The 24,464-nt window shown below is 35.5% G+C and overlaps 1 protein-coding gene across 1 annotated transcript; it reads left to right on the top strand.

The window, feature by feature from the left end:
- Positions 1-15,465: 15,465 nt before the first annotated feature.
- On the top strand, positions 15,466-17,945 carry LOC6039782 (aldehyde dehydrogenase, mitochondrial). The gene is made up of 5 exons (XM_001849252.2): positions 15,466-15,698; positions 15,853-16,001; positions 16,424-16,520; positions 16,586-17,473; positions 17,534-17,945. The coding sequence occupies exons 1-5, from the start codon at positions 15,585-15,587 to the stop codon at positions 17,837-17,839; spliced, it is 1,554 nt and encodes a 517-aa protein (XP_001849304.1). The 5' UTR covers positions 15,466-15,584; the 3' UTR covers positions 17,840-17,945.
- The last annotated feature ends 6,519 nt before the right edge of the window (positions 17,946-24,464 follow it).

Raw genomic sequence — 24,464 nt, 5'->3', positions numbered from 1 at the left:
TATAGTATGTAAAAAAAGTATTTACACCCCTGGACACTATGCACATTTTGTGATGAAACATGTAAACAATTTAAAGTTTGACAGAAACCTAGTACTACGTTTTGTACAGAATCTCATACCGAACATTTTGCTCTAAAAAGCTCATGAAAAGATGATTTCTATAAAAAGTTCTATAACAACACAGAAAAAAAAATCATGGTAATATTACATCTAGGAGGGGGTACATCTTTTATGTCAGAAAAAACGTGTAATTTTATCTCTGAAAATGTGTTATTTTACCACAATTCTGGTGTAATGTCGTTTTTGCCTTCCTCACCTTACTGAGGAAAGGCTATAAAATCACTCAGAAAACGAACTTCTTAGTTTTACCTCCTAGACCCACCTTCATGTATACATATCGACTCAGAATCAAATTCTGAGCAAATGTCTGTGTGTGTGTGTGTGTGTGTAGGGATGTGGGTCTGTGCACCAAAAAATATGCACTCGATTATCTCAGCACTGGCTTAACCGATTTGGACCGTTTTGGTCTCATTCGATTCGTATTGGGGTCCCATAAGTCCCTATTGAAAATTATGAAGTTTAGTAAAGTACTTCAAAAGTTATTCTAAAAAAACGATTTTAACAAAAGTCCGGAAGATTGTAAAAAGGGTGATTTTTGTAAGAAAACCCGTCATGCTATACATTTTTAGAAAGGTAATAAAAAGACCTTTCCAATGCGTCAAAAACATTTAAGATCTGACAACCCTATCAAAAGTTATAAGAACTTAAGTGTTATTTATGCACTTTTTGGAGGCCGGATCTCGAATATTTCGATGAAAACATTGTCCGGATCTCTCATGCGACTTATCGTTGGATAGGTAATCAAAAGAACATTCCAACGCGTCCAAGACATTGAAGATCTGACAACCCTATCAAAAGTTATAAGCATTTAAGTGTTATTTATGAACCTTTTAGAGGCCGGATCTGATATATTTCGATGAAAACGTTGTCCGGATTTATCATGCGACCTGTCGTTGGATAGGTAATTAAAAGCCCTTTGCAACGAGTTCAAAAGATTGCAGATCTGACAACCCTATCAAAAGTTGTACGCACTTAATTGTTATTTATGAACTTTTTTCAGGCCGGATCTCATATATATTGTTGAAAACGTTGTCCGGATCTATCATGCGACAGGTCGTTGGATAGGTAATCAAAAGACCTTTCCAACGAGTTTAATAGATTGCAGATCTGACAACCCTATCAAAAGTTATAAGCACATAAGAGCCCTGAATTATGAAGATCTGACTATACCCAATCTGACGGTATGAATAATGAATCAAGTTGATAGAACACTGAAAGGTCCGCCCTTTTGTATCTATTTTGGATAGCATTACCCTCTAAATGTGAGGAAGGCACCAACCACCTAAGGGTGGATTAAGTAACGTTTTTTAGTCTAAATTGAGGTAAAATTACATCATAAAAGATATCATATTCAACCTTCTAAAATTACACCTTCCAAATTTACACAATTTTTTGCTGTGAAATACCATTACAAAAATCAAAAAAGGTGCAAAAAAAGTTTGTACACCTTTCGAAAAATTAACATAAATAAAGTTATTTGTTGACAAATCACCATAAATCCAGTCTCCCAACTCCAAATAGGCACTCCAAATAGCACTGACTGATGAAAAAAAATAATTTGGATTGAATATTAGGTTTACTAAATACTTAGTATAAAAGTTTGGGAATTCTTTATAAAACTTATCTAAACTTAATTTTGCAAACTTTTAATTCAACTAAATGTCAATATATTACCATAGAATTGCTAAATACACATTTTGGAGTGGGTATTACACCGTTTAGGGGGTCTTTATATCGATAGAATAGATTTTTCGTTGGAATTTCGTAGCAACCCGGAATTACGTCGTCGGAAAATACGCCGGCATCCGAAGTCCTAATAGATAAAAAGGAAGACACTAGTGGTTGGTACCAGCAATGGTGGCCGACAGCTATAAAGTCAACTTCGTATTATTATATTATTATTTATTACTACACCCAACCGGCGGTCGCATGATTTTGATGCATGGCAGCATGAAAGTATATCAGAATCTGCATGAAAACTGTCCTCATGCATTTTTTGCGATATAGGGGTATGACATTTTTGCCCGTTACCTACAATTATCGACATTACCGACGGCAGATTGATTGTATTGCAGAAAAAACCTTAACAGAACGAGGATTGAACCATCAACTTCTAGGTTGCTGATCCGACACGCTACCACCGCGCCATGGACGCTTGATGAATGGTGAGGGACAGAGCGCGAACATAATGTTCTCTCTAGATTGTTGCTCGGGGACGCGCCAGCATTCTATGTGTTGGTGAGAACTGCAGATCGCTGACGTGTTTACACGCGGGCAAAAATGATCTATGGGCTTGCTGCAAAAAATGTAATAAAATATAACATTTTCTGCAGCAAATTCACTGTTGCAGATTTTGAGATATATTTTTCGTTTGGGTGTACTATATTAGGATGGCACAAACTTTATTTAAAAGTTTTTGAAAATATTTTTGTCGGTTTCCTCGGAAAATTTCACCTGTTATAAAAATAAAATTCGGAGATGTCCGAGTCCAAGATATGATTTCTTGAAAATAGAAACTGGATTTTCAGACGCGCCACGGCAAACTTTTTCACTAAAACTGCGATGACTTCAAAATTTCATCGATGAGCTATACATGTTTGGGTACCAACATTTTCGTAATTGATAGACGCAACGTCACACGCTGTTTTGATGATGAAGAGAAAATCTCGTTTTTGATGTAAATGTTATGTAAACTTTGTCGACGGCACCAAATCGATCTGAAAATCCGTTCTCAAGATATCATAATAGCGTTTTTAGAAAAAAGTACACCCAGGGCAGACGGTAATAACAGAAATTGTTATGGAATCTTCTTGAAAAATCCATTTTTGCATAAGGGTTTAATAACAGTTTATGTTATCATAACAAAATTTGTTATTGGTCTGATATTGGTTGTAAGCCAAAACAACTTTGGAGTAACATTTTTTGTTATGGAAGAATACCTGAAACTGTTATTGGAATGATCGGATTAGTTGTTAAAATAACAAAAAATAATAACAAAGTTTTGTTCGAATAATAACTAAAAATGTTATTAATCTGTTATTACAATAACATTCCCGGGCGGAAAGTGAGTTGGTTGCGATAACTTCGAACTATCTTGGCTTGTTTATTTGCATCTTGTTGTAAACTCCTCGAGTTATGACGACTTTTGAAACCGACTGCGTATCATGGAAAGTATATTCCATGATCATACTGCATTATCTACAGTTGATATTGAGCTGTTAGTGGTAGTTTTTTTAGACTTAGCAAAAATTTCGAAAATTATTTTTTTTTTTCAAAAATTTTACCCGAACATCATGAAATGATTATTTTGACTTTATTTCAAATTTATGCTGGACTTAGAAAAATTAGCAGTCACTGACCGAATTTTCAATTTCCGATACTTAGAATAATTTTCATGAGCTGATATTTTAAAGTTTGATTTTATTTATGCTGGACTTTGAAATTTTTGTGTATATTTTTTAATTCTTTACTTTTTACAGAAAAAGCATTTTTGGGACTTAGAAAATTTTCGGGAGTTTGGAAACATGATAAATTATTTTGATGTTTATATTTGCTTTGAACCAAAATTTCGGAAAAATCGACGAAATTACAGAAAATTTTTGTCCGATTTTTACAAAAACATCAGTTTGTTCCTAAAATAATGCCCCTAACAAAACTTCTTCATTGAAATTTTGAAATTCGAAAGTTGTTTTTTAATAATTATTGATATACCCCCTACAAAAATCGTTCCGGCACTTAGAAAATTTACGGGATCCGTATCACGACAAGATTTTCGGTAGAATTTATTTGATTTTTTGGACTTAGCAAAATTTTGGCTTTTAGCCAGTAAAATTTCGGAAAAATCGTCGAAATTACAGGAAATTTTCGTCCGATTTTTACAAAAACATCAGTTTGTTCCTAAAATAATGTCCCTAACAAAACGTCTTCATTGAAATTTTGAAATTCAAAAGTTGGTTTTTAATAATTATTGATATACCCCCTACAAAAATCGTTCCGGCACTTAGAAAATTTACGGGATCAGTATCACGATAAGATTTTTGGTAGATTTTTTTAGATTTTCAGGACTTTGCGAAATTTTTGCTCTCAGCCAGTTGAATATTTTTCAACATTTGGGTCATTCCATCTCAACTGTGCACGAAAAAGTGCGAATTTGAAAATTACCCTCTCCGATCCTGCTCAAATTTGGCAGAGCTGTTGATACTATCAAAACATGCAAGAATCCCGAATTTCATCCAAATCGGACCACCCCCTCCATTTTTGTACCTCCCCAAAAAATCGACTTTTTGGCGATTTTTGACCAAACCTCCTAGTTTCAAACGACAATAACTCAGGAACCACAAATCTTAGAGGGTCGGTCTTAGACTCAATTTTGAAGGAAATTGGACGTAGAATCCATTTCCGTGATCAAAATTTTGATTAATTTATTTTTTCTACCTGTATTGCGCAATTGAAAACTTTAAACGGTCTCGTATCTCAAAACACCCCAACTTATTTTTTTTATTTGACCTCACCATCGTGTTCCCCGGCCAATTTTACATAAGAATCACTTATCGACAAAAATGAATATGTTTCGTTCCAGAGATATCGAATTTTAAAGTTTTGTGTTTTCGAGATTACCTACATCAGCTTCATTCGCCGCATCTGCTAGAAGCACACAGGCGGGCTGATCAATAACTGCTACCTGGTGTTCTGGGAGATGATTAATTTAATTTATATTTTTATAATTTTACGCAAATAGTTATTCATATAGCTAATACCTAGAAATTCTAGTATGTTTGGCAGGTTAAGTCCTCGCTCCTAGTTTCGTCCAATTTACTCATTTGCACTATTTAAACAACAAATTTTGCAAAACTTTTGATAGAAACTTGCTTGTTCACTTATTATTGAGCTATTTATCACTCGATTGAATGCCAAAGCGCTGATATGGCAACAGTAGAGGTACGCTGGAATTAGATGCTGTTCCCCTCTCTTGATCAATCTATTTTTGTGAAAGGAATATTTATTGGGTAATTTTACGTGTTGTTTTTGTTTTAGAGTACCTCCGAGGCCATGACTAGGGCCTTTATCATGGGCGGTAGCAAAATAGTGCCATTCAGCAAAAACCCCAAAACCTGCTTTATTATTATTATTATTATTATTATTATAGTTTATTAGTGACACTTTACCATAATTTGGCAAATCCGATTTATGATTTAAAAGATTGATCATATTAAATCAATTTTTATATTGTGAGCCAGCTCCATTTAATTAAAAGAATCCAAGATTGATATAAGAAAAAATACTGTTGTTCGGACGGTGTCGAAATCATCGCAACTAAATTAGGGGAATTAGCCGCTTTGCAGCAGATCAAACTTTGTGATTTTCTTACATTTTTCAGTTTTATACTTTCCATAAATCCTTTTCCTGCTCCTTGTGATCGTCCTTCACTAGAGTACAACGTATACACAAATTTTATAAATTTTAGTTCATATTTTTTACTCAGTAATGTATCGTGCATTTATTGTTCAGTGTTACTAAAAAAAGTAAATCTTTCCCAGTTCCTGAGGGGAACACCCTTGAAGAGTATCGGGGCCGGCATTTACAAAGCGGATTCAGTGGCAGTTTCATTCTCAACTTAGGTCGCCTCCCTAAGGTGTCGTGATAAGGTCCAGTTTGTGACGATACACTACCTTCCCTTTACTAAGCAATCAATTCCAGAAGGGATAAGATCACCAGTTGTGTTGGTCCGAGCCAGGATTTGAACCCCGATCTACCGCTTACGAGGCGGAAGCGTTACCACTGGGCTACGTGGCTCGGTCAAGTTCAGTGTTACTAACAAGATTAATTGCATTTTCCTGCTCGCTCCGTCGGAATCCAATTCTGCCCTTTACTGTGCGCGTTAATGCTCTGTCCTATGGGTTAGCACAGAAATTCACTTCATTCATTGTTTTTGAGCACATTCGTGATTCAACTCCAGTTTCCTACAGTGTTATAAGTCAATTTTTGTCCAATTTGATAAAGATTATTTATGATGAAATATTATTTCAATAAATGGCCAGGTAGCAGTTATTGATCAGCCCGCCTGTGTGCTTCTAGCAGATGCGGCGAATGAAGCTGATGTAGGTAATCTCGAAAACACAAAACTTTAAAATTCGATATCTCTGGAACGAAACATATTCATTTTTGTCGATAAGTGATTCTTATGTAAAATTGGCCGGGGAACACGATGGTGAGGTCAAATAAAAAAAAATAAGTTGGGGTGTTTTGAGATACGACCGTTTAAAGTTTTCAATTGCGCAATACAGGTAGAAAAAATAAATTAATCAAAATTTTGATCACGGAAATGGATTCTACGTCCAATTTCCTTCAAAATTGAGTCTAAGACCGACCCTCTAAGATTTGTGGTTCCTGAGTTATTGTCGTTTGAAACTAGGAGGTTTGGTCAAAAATCGCCAAAAAGTCGATTTTTTGGGGAGGTACAAAAATGGAGGGGGTGGTCCGATTTGGATGAAATTCAGGATTCTTGCATGTTTTGATAGTATCAACAGCTCTGCCAAATTTGAGCAGGATCGGAGAGGGTAATTTTCAAATGCTGTTCCGCTTCAGATGGAATTCAAAATTTTGAAAAATTATTTTGATAAGAAACATTACCAGGCTTTTTGGAATTTTACTGTGGACTTTTGGACTTATGCAATTTTAGGAATATTTTCATAAACTGTTATTTTAAATTTAAAAAAAATGAATATAGAGACTTTGGATTTTTCGTGATTTGGAAAATTATTATAACATTTTGGCAATTCAACGCTTTCTCCACAATTTTTTAATGAGTTTTTAAAGTAAAATAATTTTTCAACTTTGCAAAATCTTGTTTTGATGTAAGTGCGTATATTCCTGCAATATTACTCATATTTGTGAAGAGGAAGAAGGGGGAGGGGGTCTGAATTGTGGGGGTGCATTAAAAACCAATAAAATTATTTTTGGGATCAAAATCTTCTTTATGAACTTGATATGATTTTGGAAGATTTCAGTTGTTTGCTACTATAAACTCAACTTGATGTGGCATTGTTGGTCAAATAAACTCAACAAGATTTTTCGCAGATACGCCTCGAACAATTTATGTTCGTGGCCATGTTCGGTTATCTCTTAACCATACCCTGGGGTGAACTTGACTTGTTCGTGTTTTTACGAACATGGGTAGATTTTTTCAAGATGCAACTTTCTGCCCGGGTTCCAATAACAAAAAAATCATAACGTCGAATAACAAATCTTGTTATAAATAACATAAAATGTTATTGGCCTAGTATTTTCAAATATCAAAAAATGTTATTTTCAAGTTATTTCCGTCTGCTCGGGACAACAGTACATCATCCAAGTAAAAAAAAAAATACATTTAATCGTTAAAAGAAGTCTAATCAAATTGCTCATAAGTTGTATCTGTATTATCAAATACACGCAAACTGGCTTTTCGAGAAAGTTAGTAGAAATTAAATTATTTTATTAAAAAGCTCATTGTGTAATTTTAAAATATTTATAATAATGATGATTTTCACAAGCAAGAAATTTTACAAAACTTAATTCTGTTCGTTGGAGTTTTTTCATGAAGCTTATTTCTTAGTGAACTTGTAAGCTTGAGATTATACAAAACTTTTATATCCAAAATTCGTGGGAAATTTGTATTATGAAAAAAAAACGGATTAATAAACTGCTCCAAAGAGGTATGAAATTTTTAATCTGGTTTGCGGCAGGCATCATTTTGAATACATAATATTGAAAACTGAGCTGGTAAAAAATTATCACACGAAATGGTTTAAATTTTATCGAAAAACAAATATAACCGAATGCAAAACTAAAACAATCTTTTAAATGATTGTAAATTAACTGCAAAAAACCTATAACGTTGATTTAAACTAAGATGGAAATGTAAATAATCAATTTTTTTTTCAAAAAACAAAATTTTGTTAATTTGTCATTTTTGAAGGTACAAATGATATGCTCATAAATCAATTTTGCTTCATAATTATGTGTCATTAAAATAACATTACCTTACTAGGAAAACATACCCTCGATACGTTACAGGAGGATTGAAATTTCCACGAAGATAACCAAGGAGGAGAGAGCTCATACACGCGACTTGATTTATGGTGGTGCTTAGCAGCACCTCGAAATGGTTTAAATTTTTCACCTTCTACCAAACCGAGTTGAGCTCTGTACACCCAGCACAAATTAAGAATTTCACACGAATTGAAAATAAGCGACCAGCGCAAACTCCGATACAGAATAGTCATTAAAATTTAACTCACATCTCGCTGGAGGTGGATTCATTAAAATTGGGTGCCATTTTCGTTTTTTTTTCACCTACCCACTTTACAGCTCGCTATTTTAAACTGGCAATTCATTGGCAATTATCGTGAACTGTGTCCAGCCCGCCGGAACGGCTCCCCGGTTGACGATCAACTTTTACGACCCAAGTGAGGCAGCTTTCTGGCAGAAGTGTTCCGTCCAACTGGCTATCGGGCAGTTTTAAGCCCTGCTCGACCTCTGCAAACACACAACACATCAAACGCGATTTCGCGATGAGCAAACAGCCCATGATGGAACGATAAATCATGGGCAAAAAACGGTAGTTACGCGATTTGCACTGATTGGGTGTCCCAAATGAAACATACCGAAATGGGCTGCGATAACACGAGGTCTGCGATTAAAATCTGGTACATAAAAGCGTATTGAGAGGAGCTTTAATTTTCAAAAAAAATCATATCCTGTTGATGAACTCCTCTCATGTTTGAGTATGCTACGTAAAGTTTCCCAAGGAATTCGTTTTACTTATCACATAGAAATCCCAACACTTATAACGTAAAAATAGCCGCATTGTTTATGGACAGCCCCTAAATGTTTCGGAATTTGTTCACAAAAACACACAAAGGTCCCACCGGTCTCATACAAGTTAGTTGTTCTTTTAAACTTGCATCATGTCTTCATCGTTGATATGAACAGGAATTTAATTATTTGTAGAATTTGTAGAACTTGTAGAATTAGTAGATTTTATAGATTTTTTTGAATTTGTAGAATTTGTAGAACTTGAAGAATTTGTCAAATTTGTAGAGTTTGTAGAATTTATAGAATTTGTAGAATTTGTAGAATTTGTAGAATTTGTAGAATTTGTAGAATTTGTGGAATTTGTAGAATTTGTAGAATTTGTAGAATTTGTAGAATTTGTAGAATTTGTAGAATTTGAAGAATTTGAAGAATTTGTTGAATTTGTAGAATTTGTAGAATTTGTAGAATTTGTAGAATTTGTAGAATTTGTAGAATTTGTAGAATTTGTAGAATTTGTAGAATTTGTAGAATTTGTAGAATTTGTAGAATTCGTAGAATTTTTAGAATTTGTAGAAATTGTAGAAATTGTAGAAATTGTAGAAATTGTAGAAATTGTAGAAATTGTAGAAATTGTAGAAATTGTATTAATTGTAGAAATTGTAGAATTTGCAGAAATTGTAGAATTTGTAGGATTTGTAGAATTTATAGCATTTGTAGAATTTGTAGAATTTGTAGAATTTGTAGAAATTGTAAAATTTGTAAAATTTGTAGAATTTGTAGAATTTGTAGAATTTGGGGAATTATTTGTAGATTTTGTAGAATTTGTAGAAATTGTAGAATTTGTAGAATTTGTAGAATTTGTAGAATTTGTAGAATTTGTAGAATTTGTAGAATTTGTAGAATTTGTAGAATTTGTAGAATTTGTTGAATTTGTAGAATTTGTGGAATTTGTAGAATTTGTAGAATTTGTAGAATTTGTAGAATTTGTAGAATTTGTAGAATTTGTAGAATTTGTAGAATTTGTAGAATTTGTAGAATTGGTAGAATTTGTAGAATTTGTAGAATTTGTAGAATTTGTAGAATTGGTAGAATTTGTAGAATTTGTAGAATTTGTAGAATTTGTAGAATTTGTAGAATTTGTAGAATTTGTAGAATTTGTAGAATTTGTAGAATTTGTAAGATTAGTAGAATTTGTAGAATTTGTAAGATTAGTAGAATTTGTAGAATTTGTAGAATTTGTAGAAATTGTAGAAATTGTAGAATTTGTAGAATTTGTAGAATTTGTAGAAATTGTAGAATTTGTAGAATTTGTAGAATTTGTAGAATTTGTAGAATTTGTAGAATTTGTAGAATTTGTAGAATTTGTAGAATTTGTAGAATTTGTAGAGTTTGTAGAATTTGTAGAATTTGTAGAATTTGTAGAATTTGTAGAAATTGTAAAATTTGTAGAAATTGTAGAATTTGTAGAATTTGTAGAATTTGTAGAATTTGTAGAATTTGTAGAATTTGTAGAATTTGTAGAATTTGTAGAATTTGTAGAATTTGTAGAATTTGTAGAATTTGTAGAATTTGTAGAATTTGTAGAATTTGTAGAATTTGTAGAATTTGTAGAATTTGTAGAATTTGTAGAATTTGTAGAATTTGTAGAATTTGTAGAATTTGTAGAACTTGTAGAATAGGTTGAATGTTGAAATCAGGACTAACAAACTTAATAAGTTTAATTTTGCTCATGGTTTATGTCTTGAAACAGAGAGCCTTCCAACTAACTGAAGAAAACAGTCAATTAAGGACTTCTTTTGAAGTAGAGAACAATCCTCTCCGCAGAACTTCCGAGAACACACTCCAGTTGCATTAATCTCATCCTGGCTGGGCTAAGGATAATTCAATGTGAAACCTTCACGCATGGTACACACACACCCACAAACTTGAGTGGATTTCCACGAGAGGATGTTCGCTATTGAACGTTTTCAAAGCTTTCTTGCACGGTAATAAAATTTTTTTTTTATTGAATTGGACTGAAAAGGAATTTGTCTGGTTTCAAGTGAAAATGAAAAGTTCAAAAGGAAAAGTAAAACACCATTCCACGTAGAAATTACTTTCCGTGCAAATCGTTCCGCGTTAAAGTGAAAGAGTGCGAATCTGTTCATGAAATATTTATCGCGTCGGAATGTGTCAGCTTTTTGCGAGAGGAAGAACTTCTCCTTCTTCTACGGGCTTATCATTTTTTTGTTCGGCAAGTACACCCCAGAAACGTGGGGCAAATACATTTATGAGATATTTTATGCTTACAGATTGGTTTATTTTATTCATGAGTGGCCATTGATTTATTGGGACACAACAAACTTTGACACGGTTGACGCCGGCGACGGACACGACCCGCGAAAGTGGTACGATGAAATATCGTTTGTTGGACGATTGTAGCATTGATTTTATGGATTTCAAAAAAAAACTTTTTTTAAGAAAATCACAAAAAAATAATCTTCGCTTAAAGATCCAAAAAAATGGCCACTCAACAAACATCGAATCTTTACGATAAAAGCAAGACGACAGCTTTTCTTAGTCCCCTTTTCGGTTGATGAAAACGTCTTTCGATTTCAAGTTTCCCATCGGAAGCCAGCCAACCGGCACGACCAAAGAATCGCTAAACTAAGGAAATTATGGCGAATATCTTTTTGGTGCGGATAGAGCCATGGTGTTCCACAATCGATTTCTTTTCAAGCCAGAAATGATATTTAAGACTAGATTGCGGTTAATTTTTCGTATTTTATCCTGCAAACCTCATTTTAAAATGGTTCAATCTGTAATTTACTAGCTATTTTTAGACCACGTTTTCCACTTTTTCTCCATCGAAACCGACTACTTTACCGACTTCATTTCGCTGGGTGAAATAGAACGCCGTCTATTTTCGGACAATAACTCAGCACTTTTCCACTTTTTCACTTTTACACATAAAAATACCAGATGGCAGCACGATGTAACGCCACATCCCTATGTCTTAAATAATGTTATTAATGAACATCCCAAAAATATTTCCGGGATATGAAAAATATTTTTCCCGTTTCCCGGGAAATTCATTAGTCATAAGTTCTGTATTTTTTTATCGATAAATATTTTTTGCCTTCCTCGTTAAAATCCTGCTCTAAAAATGAACTTTTCACATAAAGCTCGTAGACCCCATGTATTCATGTATACCTATCGACTCAGAATCGAAAACTGAACAAATGTCTGTCCTGTGTTACCAAAATTGTCATTCATTTTTCTCAGAACTGGCTGAACTGATTAAGACCAAGCGGTTGCATTTGACTCAGTTTCGGTTCCCATAGATCGAGTTTCAACACAATTTAAGTTTCAAAAAGTAGTTCAAAAGTTTGGTATACAAATGTGTTTTCGCATATATCCAGATATTAGATAAAAAAAACCTGAAATCGATTCCAATACCACCGTGTAATATATCGTTGGATAGGTAATTGAAAGATTCTTATTCCAATGAATCCAAAACATTGAAGATCTGGCAACCCTGTCTCAAGTTATGACCACTGATGTGATATTTATGTACTTTTTTGAAGCCGGATCTCACTTATTTGTATGTAAACTATGTCCGAATCCGTCAGGCGATTATCCACACTCCATACAAAAAAGATTATTTTGTATGGACAATTGGGCACAAAAGGGGGTGTAGATTTAAAAAAAAGTGTCAACGTGGTTTATGGATGGTCCCTAAACAAAAAGTTTCCATCCATGTTGAAGTTCATAATATTTTATGATGTACCGTAAACTGGGGTCAATCGGGACACATGGGGCGAATTGGGACAGCAGTTTTAACCATGTTAGAGCACAATATTTTGATTTTTCTGGTTGGTTTTGGTTAGAACAGACTCTGGCCAACAAGATGTGTACATCCATTTCCAAATTTAAAAACTTTAAGTGCTCTAAAAACTGCTGTCCCTATTCATTCCCTTGTGGACCATCAATCAGTGAGGTACTCCTCGATATTAGCTCCTGAAAAGTGCTAAAAAGTGCAAAAAAATGCCTCACGGCAAGAAAAAGAGGCGGTCCTCACCAGCAGGATCGGCAGATTTGAAGAAGTTAAAGAATGCCGAAGCGCTACCTGCAATGCCAGGCAGTTTGAGCAAGGACGCTCAAAATTCGTCTGGAAATCAGTTCGCTACCCTCCCTGTGGATGTGAGCGAGAAGGAAGAATTTGAACGACGGGAAAAGTTGCCACCCATTTTTGTGAAAACATCGTCATCGGATTCGGTGCGAAAGTGGCTGACCGGATTTATTAAATCTGGTGCTTTACGAGCATCCATTCGCCTGTGTGCTGATGGACTCAAAATTCTGCTACCTACCAGAAAGGATTACAACTACGTTAGGGATTTCCTGAACAAAACAAAGATTGAATACTACAGCCATGACGATCCAGGTAAACGCCCCATGAAACAGGTCCTCTGAGGCCTGTACGACATGGATGTGAATGTGCTGAAAGAAGAGCTCAAAACTCTTAAGCTGAACGTGATCGAAGTCTTCAAGATGACGAGACACAACAAGGACATCAAGTATCGTGATCAACTGTACCTGGTTCATCTCGAGAAAGGATCGACAACGCCGTTTGAGCTGAAAGCAGTTCGGGCAATTTTCAACATCATCGTGTCTTGGGAACGTTATCGTCCAGTGCACCGTGACGTGACACAGTGTTCGAACTGTTTGCAGTTTGGACATGGTGGAAGGAACTGTTTCATCAAGAGTCGTTGTGCAACCTGCGGAGGTGAGCACAAAACACAAGCTTGCGAAACAATCAACGAGAACATCGAAGCGAAATGCTTCAATTGCGGCGGCGACCATTCTACAAAGAATAGAAGCTGCCCAAAACGAGCTAAGTTTGTAAAAATTCGGCAGCAAGCAAATCGTCGCAAAACACCACCAGCTTAAACGGACGTGGATTTTCCTGCTTTGGCGTCGCCAGGAGCGGGATCTGTTCGAGTGGCTCCAAATCTGCAGCCATTGCCGTTGAATCAGCGGCAAAAAGTAGCAGAGAATACAACACCTCCAGGTTTCAGTCAGCAACCGAGGGAAAACCAACCAGCAGCAACGGATGAAGGCAGTAGTGACCTGTTTTCACCACAAGAACTTCTGAACATTTTCATCGAGATGACAACAACACTACGTGGGTGCAAAACTCGCCAGGAACAAGTAAGAACCCTTGGAGCATTCATCTTAAAATACAGTTCGTAGTTTACTCGTTCTAATGATTTTGAATATTTCAATAAATTTGCTTTTTTAAGTTTTAAGTTAGGATTAGTTGTTACAGTGGTTTTTTTTTCTTTTTTTACCCAAATGTATTCGATTCAATGCAAAAATGTAAAACTATTTGAAATAAATGAATGAATGTGAACAGTTAATAATGAAACGAAAAATACAACAAAGATGAAGAGCATTTAGCCATACCACTTAGAATGTAAATGAAATGTAATTATTATAAGAGAGTTCAATTGGGTCCTAAAATGAAGCTTAGATTGCTGATATTATTGTTCAAAGCGATAAAGCTTATTTTTCTGAGTACAATGACCCTTTGTACGACCATAAAGAGCTTAAAATGGATTTTTAAATCAATTTTGAAAAATTAACCTCGCGGTCCTTCTTGACAGAAAAGCTCCTACTTGACAGCTCGTTCCAAGGGGACCATAGTTGATCCATCGAAAAAATGTTGTCTTGTCAAAAAAAATTTTTGCATTAAAATGAAAAAAAGTGATCAGAAATGGTTTTTAATCGTGTTTTTTACCGTTGTACATAAAAATTGGCATAGAGCTTTAGTACCCAATTAAGACATATTTAATTTCAAAAAAAAATGCTGTCCCTATTCAGACTGTAGTCCCAATTCACCCCAGATTACGGTAAGTCAAGTAATACAACTTAAAAAGGCCATAGACGAAGTGTATATAAACAGTTTATAGTGATAGTTCCTTATGTTAACATCATCTGATGTTAGCCAGATTACAATTCGTCTTTTGCCTTTTTACATAGTTTTGCTTGAAGTAAGATAGTCCCATTCAATCTAATAAGAAAATGTGTTTCAGAGTTATAAACGGTATGTAAAAACGTTCCCTAATAGGATTACACTAAAACCCCCGATTACGCTCAGGCGTTACGCTTTTTGTTAGGTTGATTTCTCGAAAACAGTGTAATGTTTCTACAATCTTTTGAAAGCAATTTGTAGATCTGCACAAGACGTATAAATTGCTTTAAAAAGATTGCAAAAATGTTGCGTCGTTTCAGAGAAATCGACGAAATACAAAGCGTAACGCCTGAGCGTAATCGGGGGTTTTAGTGTACGCCATGAATCCCCCCCCCTTTCACGACTATTTCGGATCGGATGAAGAACGCGTCTTTTTAGCCCAAAGCATAACACACGACTGATTAGTCTCGCCATCTCACGCACACCAACAACTCTCCGTCCGGCTGACCTGTCACCTGTCATTCTGTACAAGATCTCTATCTCACTCTCTTTCTCATTTCTCTCTCTTTCTTTACTCGCCGCACTCATTCATGCTCGCATTCGTTCCTTTGACCGGTCAGTTTCTCCTCAGCAGTTGTCGTCGCGTGCACAAAAGTAGCAAGCTGCCCGTCTTTTAGATAACACGCCGCGTTTAAAGTATTAATAATAGCTCAAAATGATACGCCTGCTGCGTCACAGCGTTAGCCGAGCCGGTTTTGGAGGACAAATCGCAAAGTATTCGTCGTCCATTCCGGCACCCAAGACGGATCCCGACGTTTTATACACCGGCGTAAGTTGACGGCAGTGCGAAAATGAGTTTTCTTGGTTATTGGGTCAGAAATTACTCGAAATTGTGAACCAGGCAGCTAAAAAGAACTGAAATATCAAAAACTGCAATCCTCAGCCATGAATGTGCATTACTAATAACAATTCCTTATCAACAGATCTTTATCAACAACGAATGGCACAAAAGCGTCGGTAAAAAATTGTTTCCCACTCTGAACCCAGCGAATGAACAGGTTATTGCAGAAATCCAGCAGGGAGAAAAAGCTGACGTCGATATCGCAGTTGCGGCCGCCCGAGATGCGTTCAAGTATGCTTATGTTATTTATTTGAAAATTATATTACATTCCATTGTTCGGGAAATGCAAGGCAGTTCCAGCTGTAAACGGGATGATGCAAAGTGCACTTGAAAACATGCATCTCATGTCTTGTTTTGCACTCTGATTGTGATTCTGATAACTCAAGTTGATTACAGTGTGACTCGACAGTTTAGCAGCGCCAGGTGGCTGATAATTCTGGCTGATTCGTCCATTTAAACATACTATTCTTAGCTGGGATGCTCTCAGAACAGGAATTAAGTAATTTGTTGTTTTATTGGGTACGATAACTTTTTGTCAATTTGTATATAGACTGCCGATCTATGCAAAATGTCACTTTCTGTCAAGAAAGGCCGCGAAGTAAATTGAAAAAAAAAAGTTAAAAAATGTCTAAATGTAATGCTTTATCCCCCAGACTCGGCAGTCCCTGGCGCAGAATGGATGCCTCGAAACGTGGTCAATTGCTGTACAAACTTGCCGACCTGATGGAACGAGATCGCGTTTATTTGGCTGTAAGCCCGTTGTACTATACTGAATGAACTGGAATCTAAACTGTTTTGTCATTTATGCATTTTAGAGTCTGGAAACGCTGGACAACGGCAAGCCGTACTTTATGTCGTACAATGTGGACGTTCCGATGGCTATCAACAACTTGCGTTATTACGCTGGTTGGGCCGACAAAAATCACGGAAAGGTGATCCCGATGGATGGCGAGTTTTTCGTGTACACAAGGCACGAGCCAGTTGGCGTGTGCGGCCAGATTATTCCCTGGAATTTCCCCATCCTGATGCTCGCGTGGAAGTTTGGCCCGGCACTGGCTACTGGAAATACGATTGTGCTGAAACCGGCCGAGCAAACAAGTCTGACCGCTCTGTACATCGCCCAGCTGACTAAGGAAGCAGGGTTCCCACCGGGAGTGATCAATGTGGTCCCAGGATTTGGTGACGCCGGGGCCGCTATTGTTCAGCACAATGACGTGGACAAGGTGGCCTTCACCGGTTCTACTGAAGTGGGCAAAAAAATCCAGCAGGGATCCGGATTGAGTAACCTAAAGAGGACCACCCTTGAGTTGGGAGGAAAGAGTCCAAATATTATCCTGTCGGACGCTGACATGAAGCATGCGGTTGAAACGTCTCACTTTGGCCTTTTCTTCAATATGGGCCAATGTTGTTGTGCCGGATCCCGGACCTTTATCGAGGATAAGATCTATGACGAGTTTGTCGAGCGAAGCGCCGAACGTGCCAAAAAGCGCACGGTTGGAAATCCATTCGATCTAACCACGGAACATGGCCCACAGGTCGACAAAGAGCAGTTTAACAAAATTCTTTCAATGATTGAGACTGGCAAGCAGCAAGGTGCCAAGCTGGTAGCTGGTGGAAACAAGTACCAAGGACTACCCGGTTATTTCATTGAGCCAACCGTTTTTGCCGATGTACAGGACGATATGACAATTGCCAAAGAGGAGGTACTGCTTAACTCATGCAAATACAAATTTCAGCCCAATAACAACTCAACTTTCTTCCAGATTTTTGGTCCCGTACAGCAGCTGATTCGGTTCAAGTCGCTGGACGAAGTAATTGAGCGTGCCAACAACAACGACTACGGTCTGGCTGCTGCGGTCTTCTCCAAGGACATCGATAAGGTGAACTATCTGGTGCAGGGACTCCGTGCCGGAACTGTCTGGGTGAATACGTACAACGTGCTGTCTGCACAAGCGCCATTCGGCGGATATAAAATGTCCGGCCATGGTCGGGAGAATGGCGAGTATGGCCTGCAAGCTTACACGGAGGTCAAGAGCGTTATTACGCGTATTCCAGTGAAAAATTCATAAAGCTCTGTGCTATATATTCTTAATAATGAACTTTAACTCTTGTAAAACTGAACGGCAAGGCCTTACACATTAAATGTTTGAAATAAAAAAATCCAAAGAACCTGTATTTTAATCTAAAAATCAGTGAGAATACACCATCTTTATTGCCAAGATATGCAATAAGTTCCAGAATTACATACTTGTTTGCCTTGATCATTGTTTCACATAAGAGCAATTCTCTACGAAATTGGTCATTTTTTAATTTTTATATTATTTAAATACTACTGAAACGATTTTGTTGCCATCCGTATGCTCAAAGAATCCATTTTGCATCATTAGTTCGTCCATATAATTTTCCATACAAATTTGGCAGCGGCCATACAAAAAAAGAAACATGAATATTAAAAACGTTTCTTAATCCACCATTAGGTGGGTGGTGCCTTCCTCACATTTACAAAGTAATAATGAAAATAAGTTTATGAAAAAATATATACCTGATACAGACTTTTCCAGAAAACATGCAGACTCTCATTTGAAGCAATGTGGCAACCGAGCGTTTCGCATCTGGCGCGACTCTCGCACGTAAACAAAAAGACCCGGCCTTTTGAGGTTAGGCAAAAAATCACCCTTTTTGTATCTACAAAATTCTTTTTCTTGGCATAACTTTTTAAATACTTAACTAAACAGAATAAAATTTAATAGGGTCTTAGGGGACCCCAAAACGAACAGAATAAGGTGGATCCGGCCAAAATCTGTTCAGCCAGTTCTGAGATAATCGTGTGGAAAAAAATCATGTCTACACACATCCCCACAGACATTTGTTCAGAATTTGATTCTGAGTCGATAGGTATACGTGAAGGTATATCTAGGAGGTGTATTTAAGAAGTTCTTTTTTCGAGTGATTTTATAGCCTTGCCTCAGTGAGGTGAGGAAGGCAAAAATCTGTATCTTTTGAAGAAATTTTTGATCGATTTACTGTCTTCGGCAGAGTTGCAGGTATGGATAAGGACACCGAAAAAATATGAAACACGGTAACAAAATTTTGGTGATTTTTCATTTCACTTTTTGACACTAAAACTTGCTTTAAAAAACCCCTATTTTTATTTTTATTTTTTTTATTTTTTGATACCTTTTAGGGGACATCAAACGCCAAATTTTCAGAAAGTACTACAAATTGTTGACTGAGTTATACTGATTTTTTCAAAAAAATTAAATATTGGTCGCAAAATTTTTTTGACTTCATTTTTCGATGTAATATCGAATTTGGGATCAAAACGTACGCAATGAAATTTTAATAAAGTGCACCGTTTTCAAGTTATGGCCTTTTAATGTAACTTTTTTGTACAGTTACACATTTTTTAAATTAACTTAAATTAACCAGTTTTGAAAAAAATATTTTTGGAGAGCTGAGAAAAATCTCTTAATTTATTTTATGAATTTTGTTGAAAAAATATTTTTTTTTATTTGGGGAAAACAGGATTGATTCAAAAATTCATAACTCAGTCAAAGTTTTTTTGCACATTCCAGAAATGTTTGAAAAGTTGGCCTTTCAAACATATAAAAAAAAATTATTTTTTTTGCAAATTAAGTTTTAGTGACAAAAAGTGAAACTAAAAATCTTAAAAAATGTATAGCCTTGTATCATTTTTTCAGAGTAATTCATATTCATTTCTACAACTATGCCGAAGACATCAAATCGATCCAAAAATTTCTACAAAAGATACAGATTTTTTAATTTTCCTTTATGATTTTTGTATGGACAGCTGCCAAATATGTATGGAAAATTATATGGACAAACTAATTATGCAAAATGTCTTCTTTGGGCATACCAAAGGCACCAAAAAAGTTTCAGCCGGATTAAAAATTCAAAAATTAAAAAAAAACCTATTTCGTAGAGAATTACTCTTAACAGAAAAAAATCATGAATTCATTGATATCTGTTTTTTTTTATAGTAACATCGCTATGAAAATGGCAATGTATTTTGTGATTCTTTTTTTTTTTTTTTGGGAGGCGATCATAAACGGATCGTCTAACTAGATGTACGCATACAGGATTATTCAGGTATATTATGTTGGTGGGACGTAACCGTCGCCGATATAATAGACTAAGGTTTTACCTGTTAACGACAGATCGGCGGTAGTCCATTAGTTGTAGGTAGTTTTTACATATGATTTTGAAACTAATAAAGGAGAGCTGGCTTGAGGAACGGGACGGTTTGTTGGCAGTTAATCAGTTTCTTTATTACGATGTGATTACTTCGCAGAGGCTGTAGCTTGTACATGTGTGATGCTTTTGCGCTGTAAATCTGCACTGGAAGTGCTTACTAAAGTTGTAAAATATCATCTAAATCTCACAAATCCTATCTCACTAGTCTCACAATCTCTGAAACAGGTCTGTCCAACGTCCGGCCTGTGAAGCCATTTCATCCGGACCGCGACGACTTTTCAAAATATTGTGCCTTTAAGGCTGTTCATGAAATATTTTAACAATAACTGAATGTCCTTATTTAAAAATAATATGCATCAAATTATCCCTTATTTTAACAACAATTTAATGAGAAAGATTTACTTTTTTTGCTTCAATAAATTGTTTCTATTTTTACTTCTTGGTCAATGATTTAGTTTGAAATTCAATTCTTTAGGTTTGAATTTAATTCTCATTATTTCTATATTGATATTTTCAGAATCAATTTTTAAACTGAAAAATGGCGGAAGAAAACACAATTATCCATTTCGCAAAAATGTCAAATATATAAAAAATATTAGATTTTTTCTTAAAACGAACAAAAATGCACTAAATTTAAAATTCTTTCAAATTTTACTGTGTTTACTGCGAGTTGATTTTTTTCTTTTTTGAGAACTTGAATAAAATATTTTTTTAAATAAATTAGGAAGCAAAAATATATTTTTCATAAATTCAAATAGTTTTATGAAAAGAACAAGTATTTGAAAACTTTTCATAATTTATGTTGCCACACTTTTTCTATGTGCGTAGGTCGAATATAATCTCAAAAAATATTTTGCAGATTTTTTTAATAAAAGAAATTGAACTTTATAAAAAACTAGCAAAGATCAATAAAATTTGAATGATTTTTTAAGTTGATGGTATCTGGGTATTTATTTGTAATCGACAAAAAGAATTTCAATACAATTTTGAGCAGAAAAAAAAATGATTCAAATATACAATTTTTCAAAAGTTATTTTTGTTTTTTTTTCTTGAAATTAAGATATATGAATCTTATTTGAAATACTAGTTCACATATTCGAACCGAATATAATTAAATAATTTAATGAAAAAAATGTTGACTTTTTCACCTTTTTTTAAACATTAGTTCCTGTCTGCAGGGACTGCTTCAAAAATCAGATCTGGCCCGCAGGGTCAAAAGGTTGGGTACCCCTGTTTCAATTTATTAACTACTGTTAATTTTGTAATAAACTAAGCATTGTTTGAAGCATTTCACCTCAAAATGCATAAAACCACAGACATCTGTGCTACATTTAAAGTACTTTTTGATTGCGAATTAAAATTTACAATAAAATTAGGTCAAAAAAATGATTGTATGTTTTAAATTGTCAACCATTAAGTTTTATTAATAGATAAAATAGTAGTTTATGCAACGAGTTGCGTAAATTTTTTTCAGCACGAGTTGTAAATTTATCCAACGAGGTTTACCGAGTTGCTTACAACATTTTTTGCAATTCCGAAAAACGCTTCTTGAATGGAATTTTATGTCAAACATTCATATGTTAAGTAAATTTACGGTTCATAACAAAACAATATGAAAAATATTACTTTTCGATACAAGTGTTGAAAAGTTCAATTTTTCAGCACCCATTTTAGCGCTGATTAGTAGGACTTTTCAGCACTGGTATCAAATCTGTTATTTTTGGTAGTTAAAGTAGGCCGTTTCGATTCTCCAGAAGGACAGGAAAAGTTGACAGTTTTACGGCGGGATTGCAAAATAGTAGTTTATGCAACAAGTTGCAAAAAGAGGATTTTTTCAGCACGAGTCGTACATTTATCCAACGAGGTTCACCGAGTTGGATAAATGCGAAGAGTGCTGAAAAAATCAAGTTTTGCAACGAGTTCCATACAAAATTTTTAGCAATTCCAAAAAACACACACTGAGTGAAATTTTATGTCAAATTTTCATGTATTTTGTCAATAAATCGTTCAAATCAAAAAAATGTTTAAAAGTGTTACTTTTCGAAATAAGTGCTGAAAAGTTCAACTTTTCAGCACCCATTTGAGTGCTGAAAAGTAGAACTTTACAGCATTTATTTTGAAAAGTGTTGCTATTCGATTCTGTTATTTTTGGTACAGAAAAGTAGGCTATTTCGTCGTTCAAGAATGACAGGAAACGTAAGTAGTTTCACGACGGAATTGCAAAAAAATATTTTTCAATGCCCAAAAAAATAAATAAAAAAATGGATTGTGTGCCAATACAAACCTCCGATAATTTTGACGATTTACATGTATGTAACCGTTTATTTAATCCATACCCAGAGCTTTTAATTTTGAGCATCGTTTTGCCATACTGTCTCTTGACCTACGAAGCTCAAAATTGGCTCAGAATTGATAATTTAATATGAATTCATTTTTGAAAATTTGCATCCATTTATAATTTGAAAAAAAAAAACTGCTAGGCATTTTTTCAGACATTTGAATTTGTTTTTTTTTCATTTTTCTTTATAAAAGAAAATTTATCCAATACTTAAAAAAAACGTGATGTGAGGACTCCTCAGTGTGCCGGAGTCCATAACAATTTCAACTGAAAATCAATCAAAAAAATTGGTCACATTTTGACCATTATGGCCCATCGATATAATCCCCTCCAACAGCGCGCGTTTCAGCGCAATAAGCCAAATACAATCCACAAAAGCTCTCAGCTGACCTCGCCATAATCTGGTGGGATCAGTTAAAGTTTTCTCCCCAGCTGTCAGCCCTAAGATTATCGAGGAGTTTTCCCTCCCAGCCTGAAACAGCACTATCCACACGGAGAAAAAAGAATTTCCAAAATCGAGAACAAGTGTTCATGAAAATGGGAACCTCGAACAAAGTGTCTTTGTCCGTGGTTCCCATTTTCATGAACGCTTGTTCCCGATTTTAGGAACTCTTTTTTCTCCGTGCAGTTAAAAATTTCATCAAAAATGTTTTACGGGCATTTTTATAAATTGATTATGCAATTTTTGCAAACTCATGTTTTTTTCAAAAACTAATTTGTAAACACTTTTTACCTTGAGAGTCAGTAAACCAGTGCACACGTTTGACGGTGACGATCCTGAACGTGAGCTGATGATTTAAGGAAACGGGTGCCGACATTGGCCACCACACTGGATGTGGGTTAGGTGTGAAACAAACTTTCCTTTTTGGGGCAGGCCTAAAGGTGCTCTTCGTGATGTGGGTGGAAAATCGCACTGCTGGCCGGAAGGCAACTGGTTGGGTAGAGGAAGTATTTTTTTTGTATTATACATAAAACAGCTTGGCGATACGAACTGAACACGAAAAGAAGCCTGAACGTGGGCCAAGAGAATGAAGAAGAGTAAAAAAGTTTTGCAATAAGAATGTTTAATAAATGTCCAATGTTTCACATTTAATTGAAACATATTGAATAAGTTCTGCGGGGGATTTTCGGAGCGGGATTTGGGCCGGTTTGTGCATGACTTTGTAACTCTTTTCATAACTTTACTGCCGGTGGAATCCGGCCCGTTCAATCGATTTTATGGGGAAGCAAAAACTAGACTAGATTTCTTGAGTTATCATTAAAACAAATGCCACAAATTTGTTGTGGCCAGGCTAAAAATGTTGTTTAATGACATTGCATAAAATTGAAAATAACTACCTGAAAAGCAACTCAACGAGAGCCAGTTTTCTATATCAACGAAACGCTCTTGTAAACTACTTTATGATCATATTTTGCACTTCCTCGCATGGTAAATAGTGGTAAACAGCCTTCAAATGGCAATCTTCAAGACTATACTCGAGCAACACCCCGCCGTAATGTAAAGAGCCAGCACTTCAAGCAAGGCAACATCAACCGGGAAGTCGGTGGCGGCTGGCAAAGAAATGTTACAATTCCAGCACCTCGTGGGTGACATTTTTCCAACCCATTCACTCGTTCGTGGCCCAACCAAGTTTGTGGCTTTTCACCATCGTCGTCGTCTGCTTGTGCTCTTACTTTGTGGAAAGTGGTTTTCCCCCACCCTCCCTCGTCATCGTCACCCTCACCCCACATACCAGCGTATCCTTTCTATTGCTATTAATTTTTAAAAAGCGTCTCACTTTTATCACGTTTAAAAAATCTCTTTCATGACACCGGCTCTCACCACGGGTTAAATTATGAGAGTGCCTGCGGTTTTGCCACGTTACACCCATACACAGCACGAGCGGGGTGTCATTTTTTAAACCCGACTGTACGGTTTTGTATCGTGCGGACAAGAGCTCTTAATGGATATTTTGAAGTTGCAGAGATAGAAATAAAAAAAAAGCTGGGAAAAGCTTTCTTCATAGCCGCTCAGTTGGTAGCTGCATTTTCACTATGTAAATGAAACCTTAAAAAAAGAAGAAAAAAATGGTTGGCACCCATTGGAAATGAACACGGGTGAAACCCGGAAGTTTCAATAACGAAATTTTGCGTTTTGATTA

Source organism: Culex quinquefasciatus, chromosome 3 (assembly GCF_015732765.1).
Source record: "Culex quinquefasciatus strain JHB chromosome 3, VPISU_Cqui_1.0_pri_paternal, whole genome shotgun sequence".
In the NCBI taxonomy this organism is placed as follows: Eukaryota; Metazoa; Arthropoda; class Insecta; order Diptera; family Culicidae; genus Culex; species Culex quinquefasciatus.
This window is presented reverse-complemented; position numbering and strand designations above follow the sequence as displayed.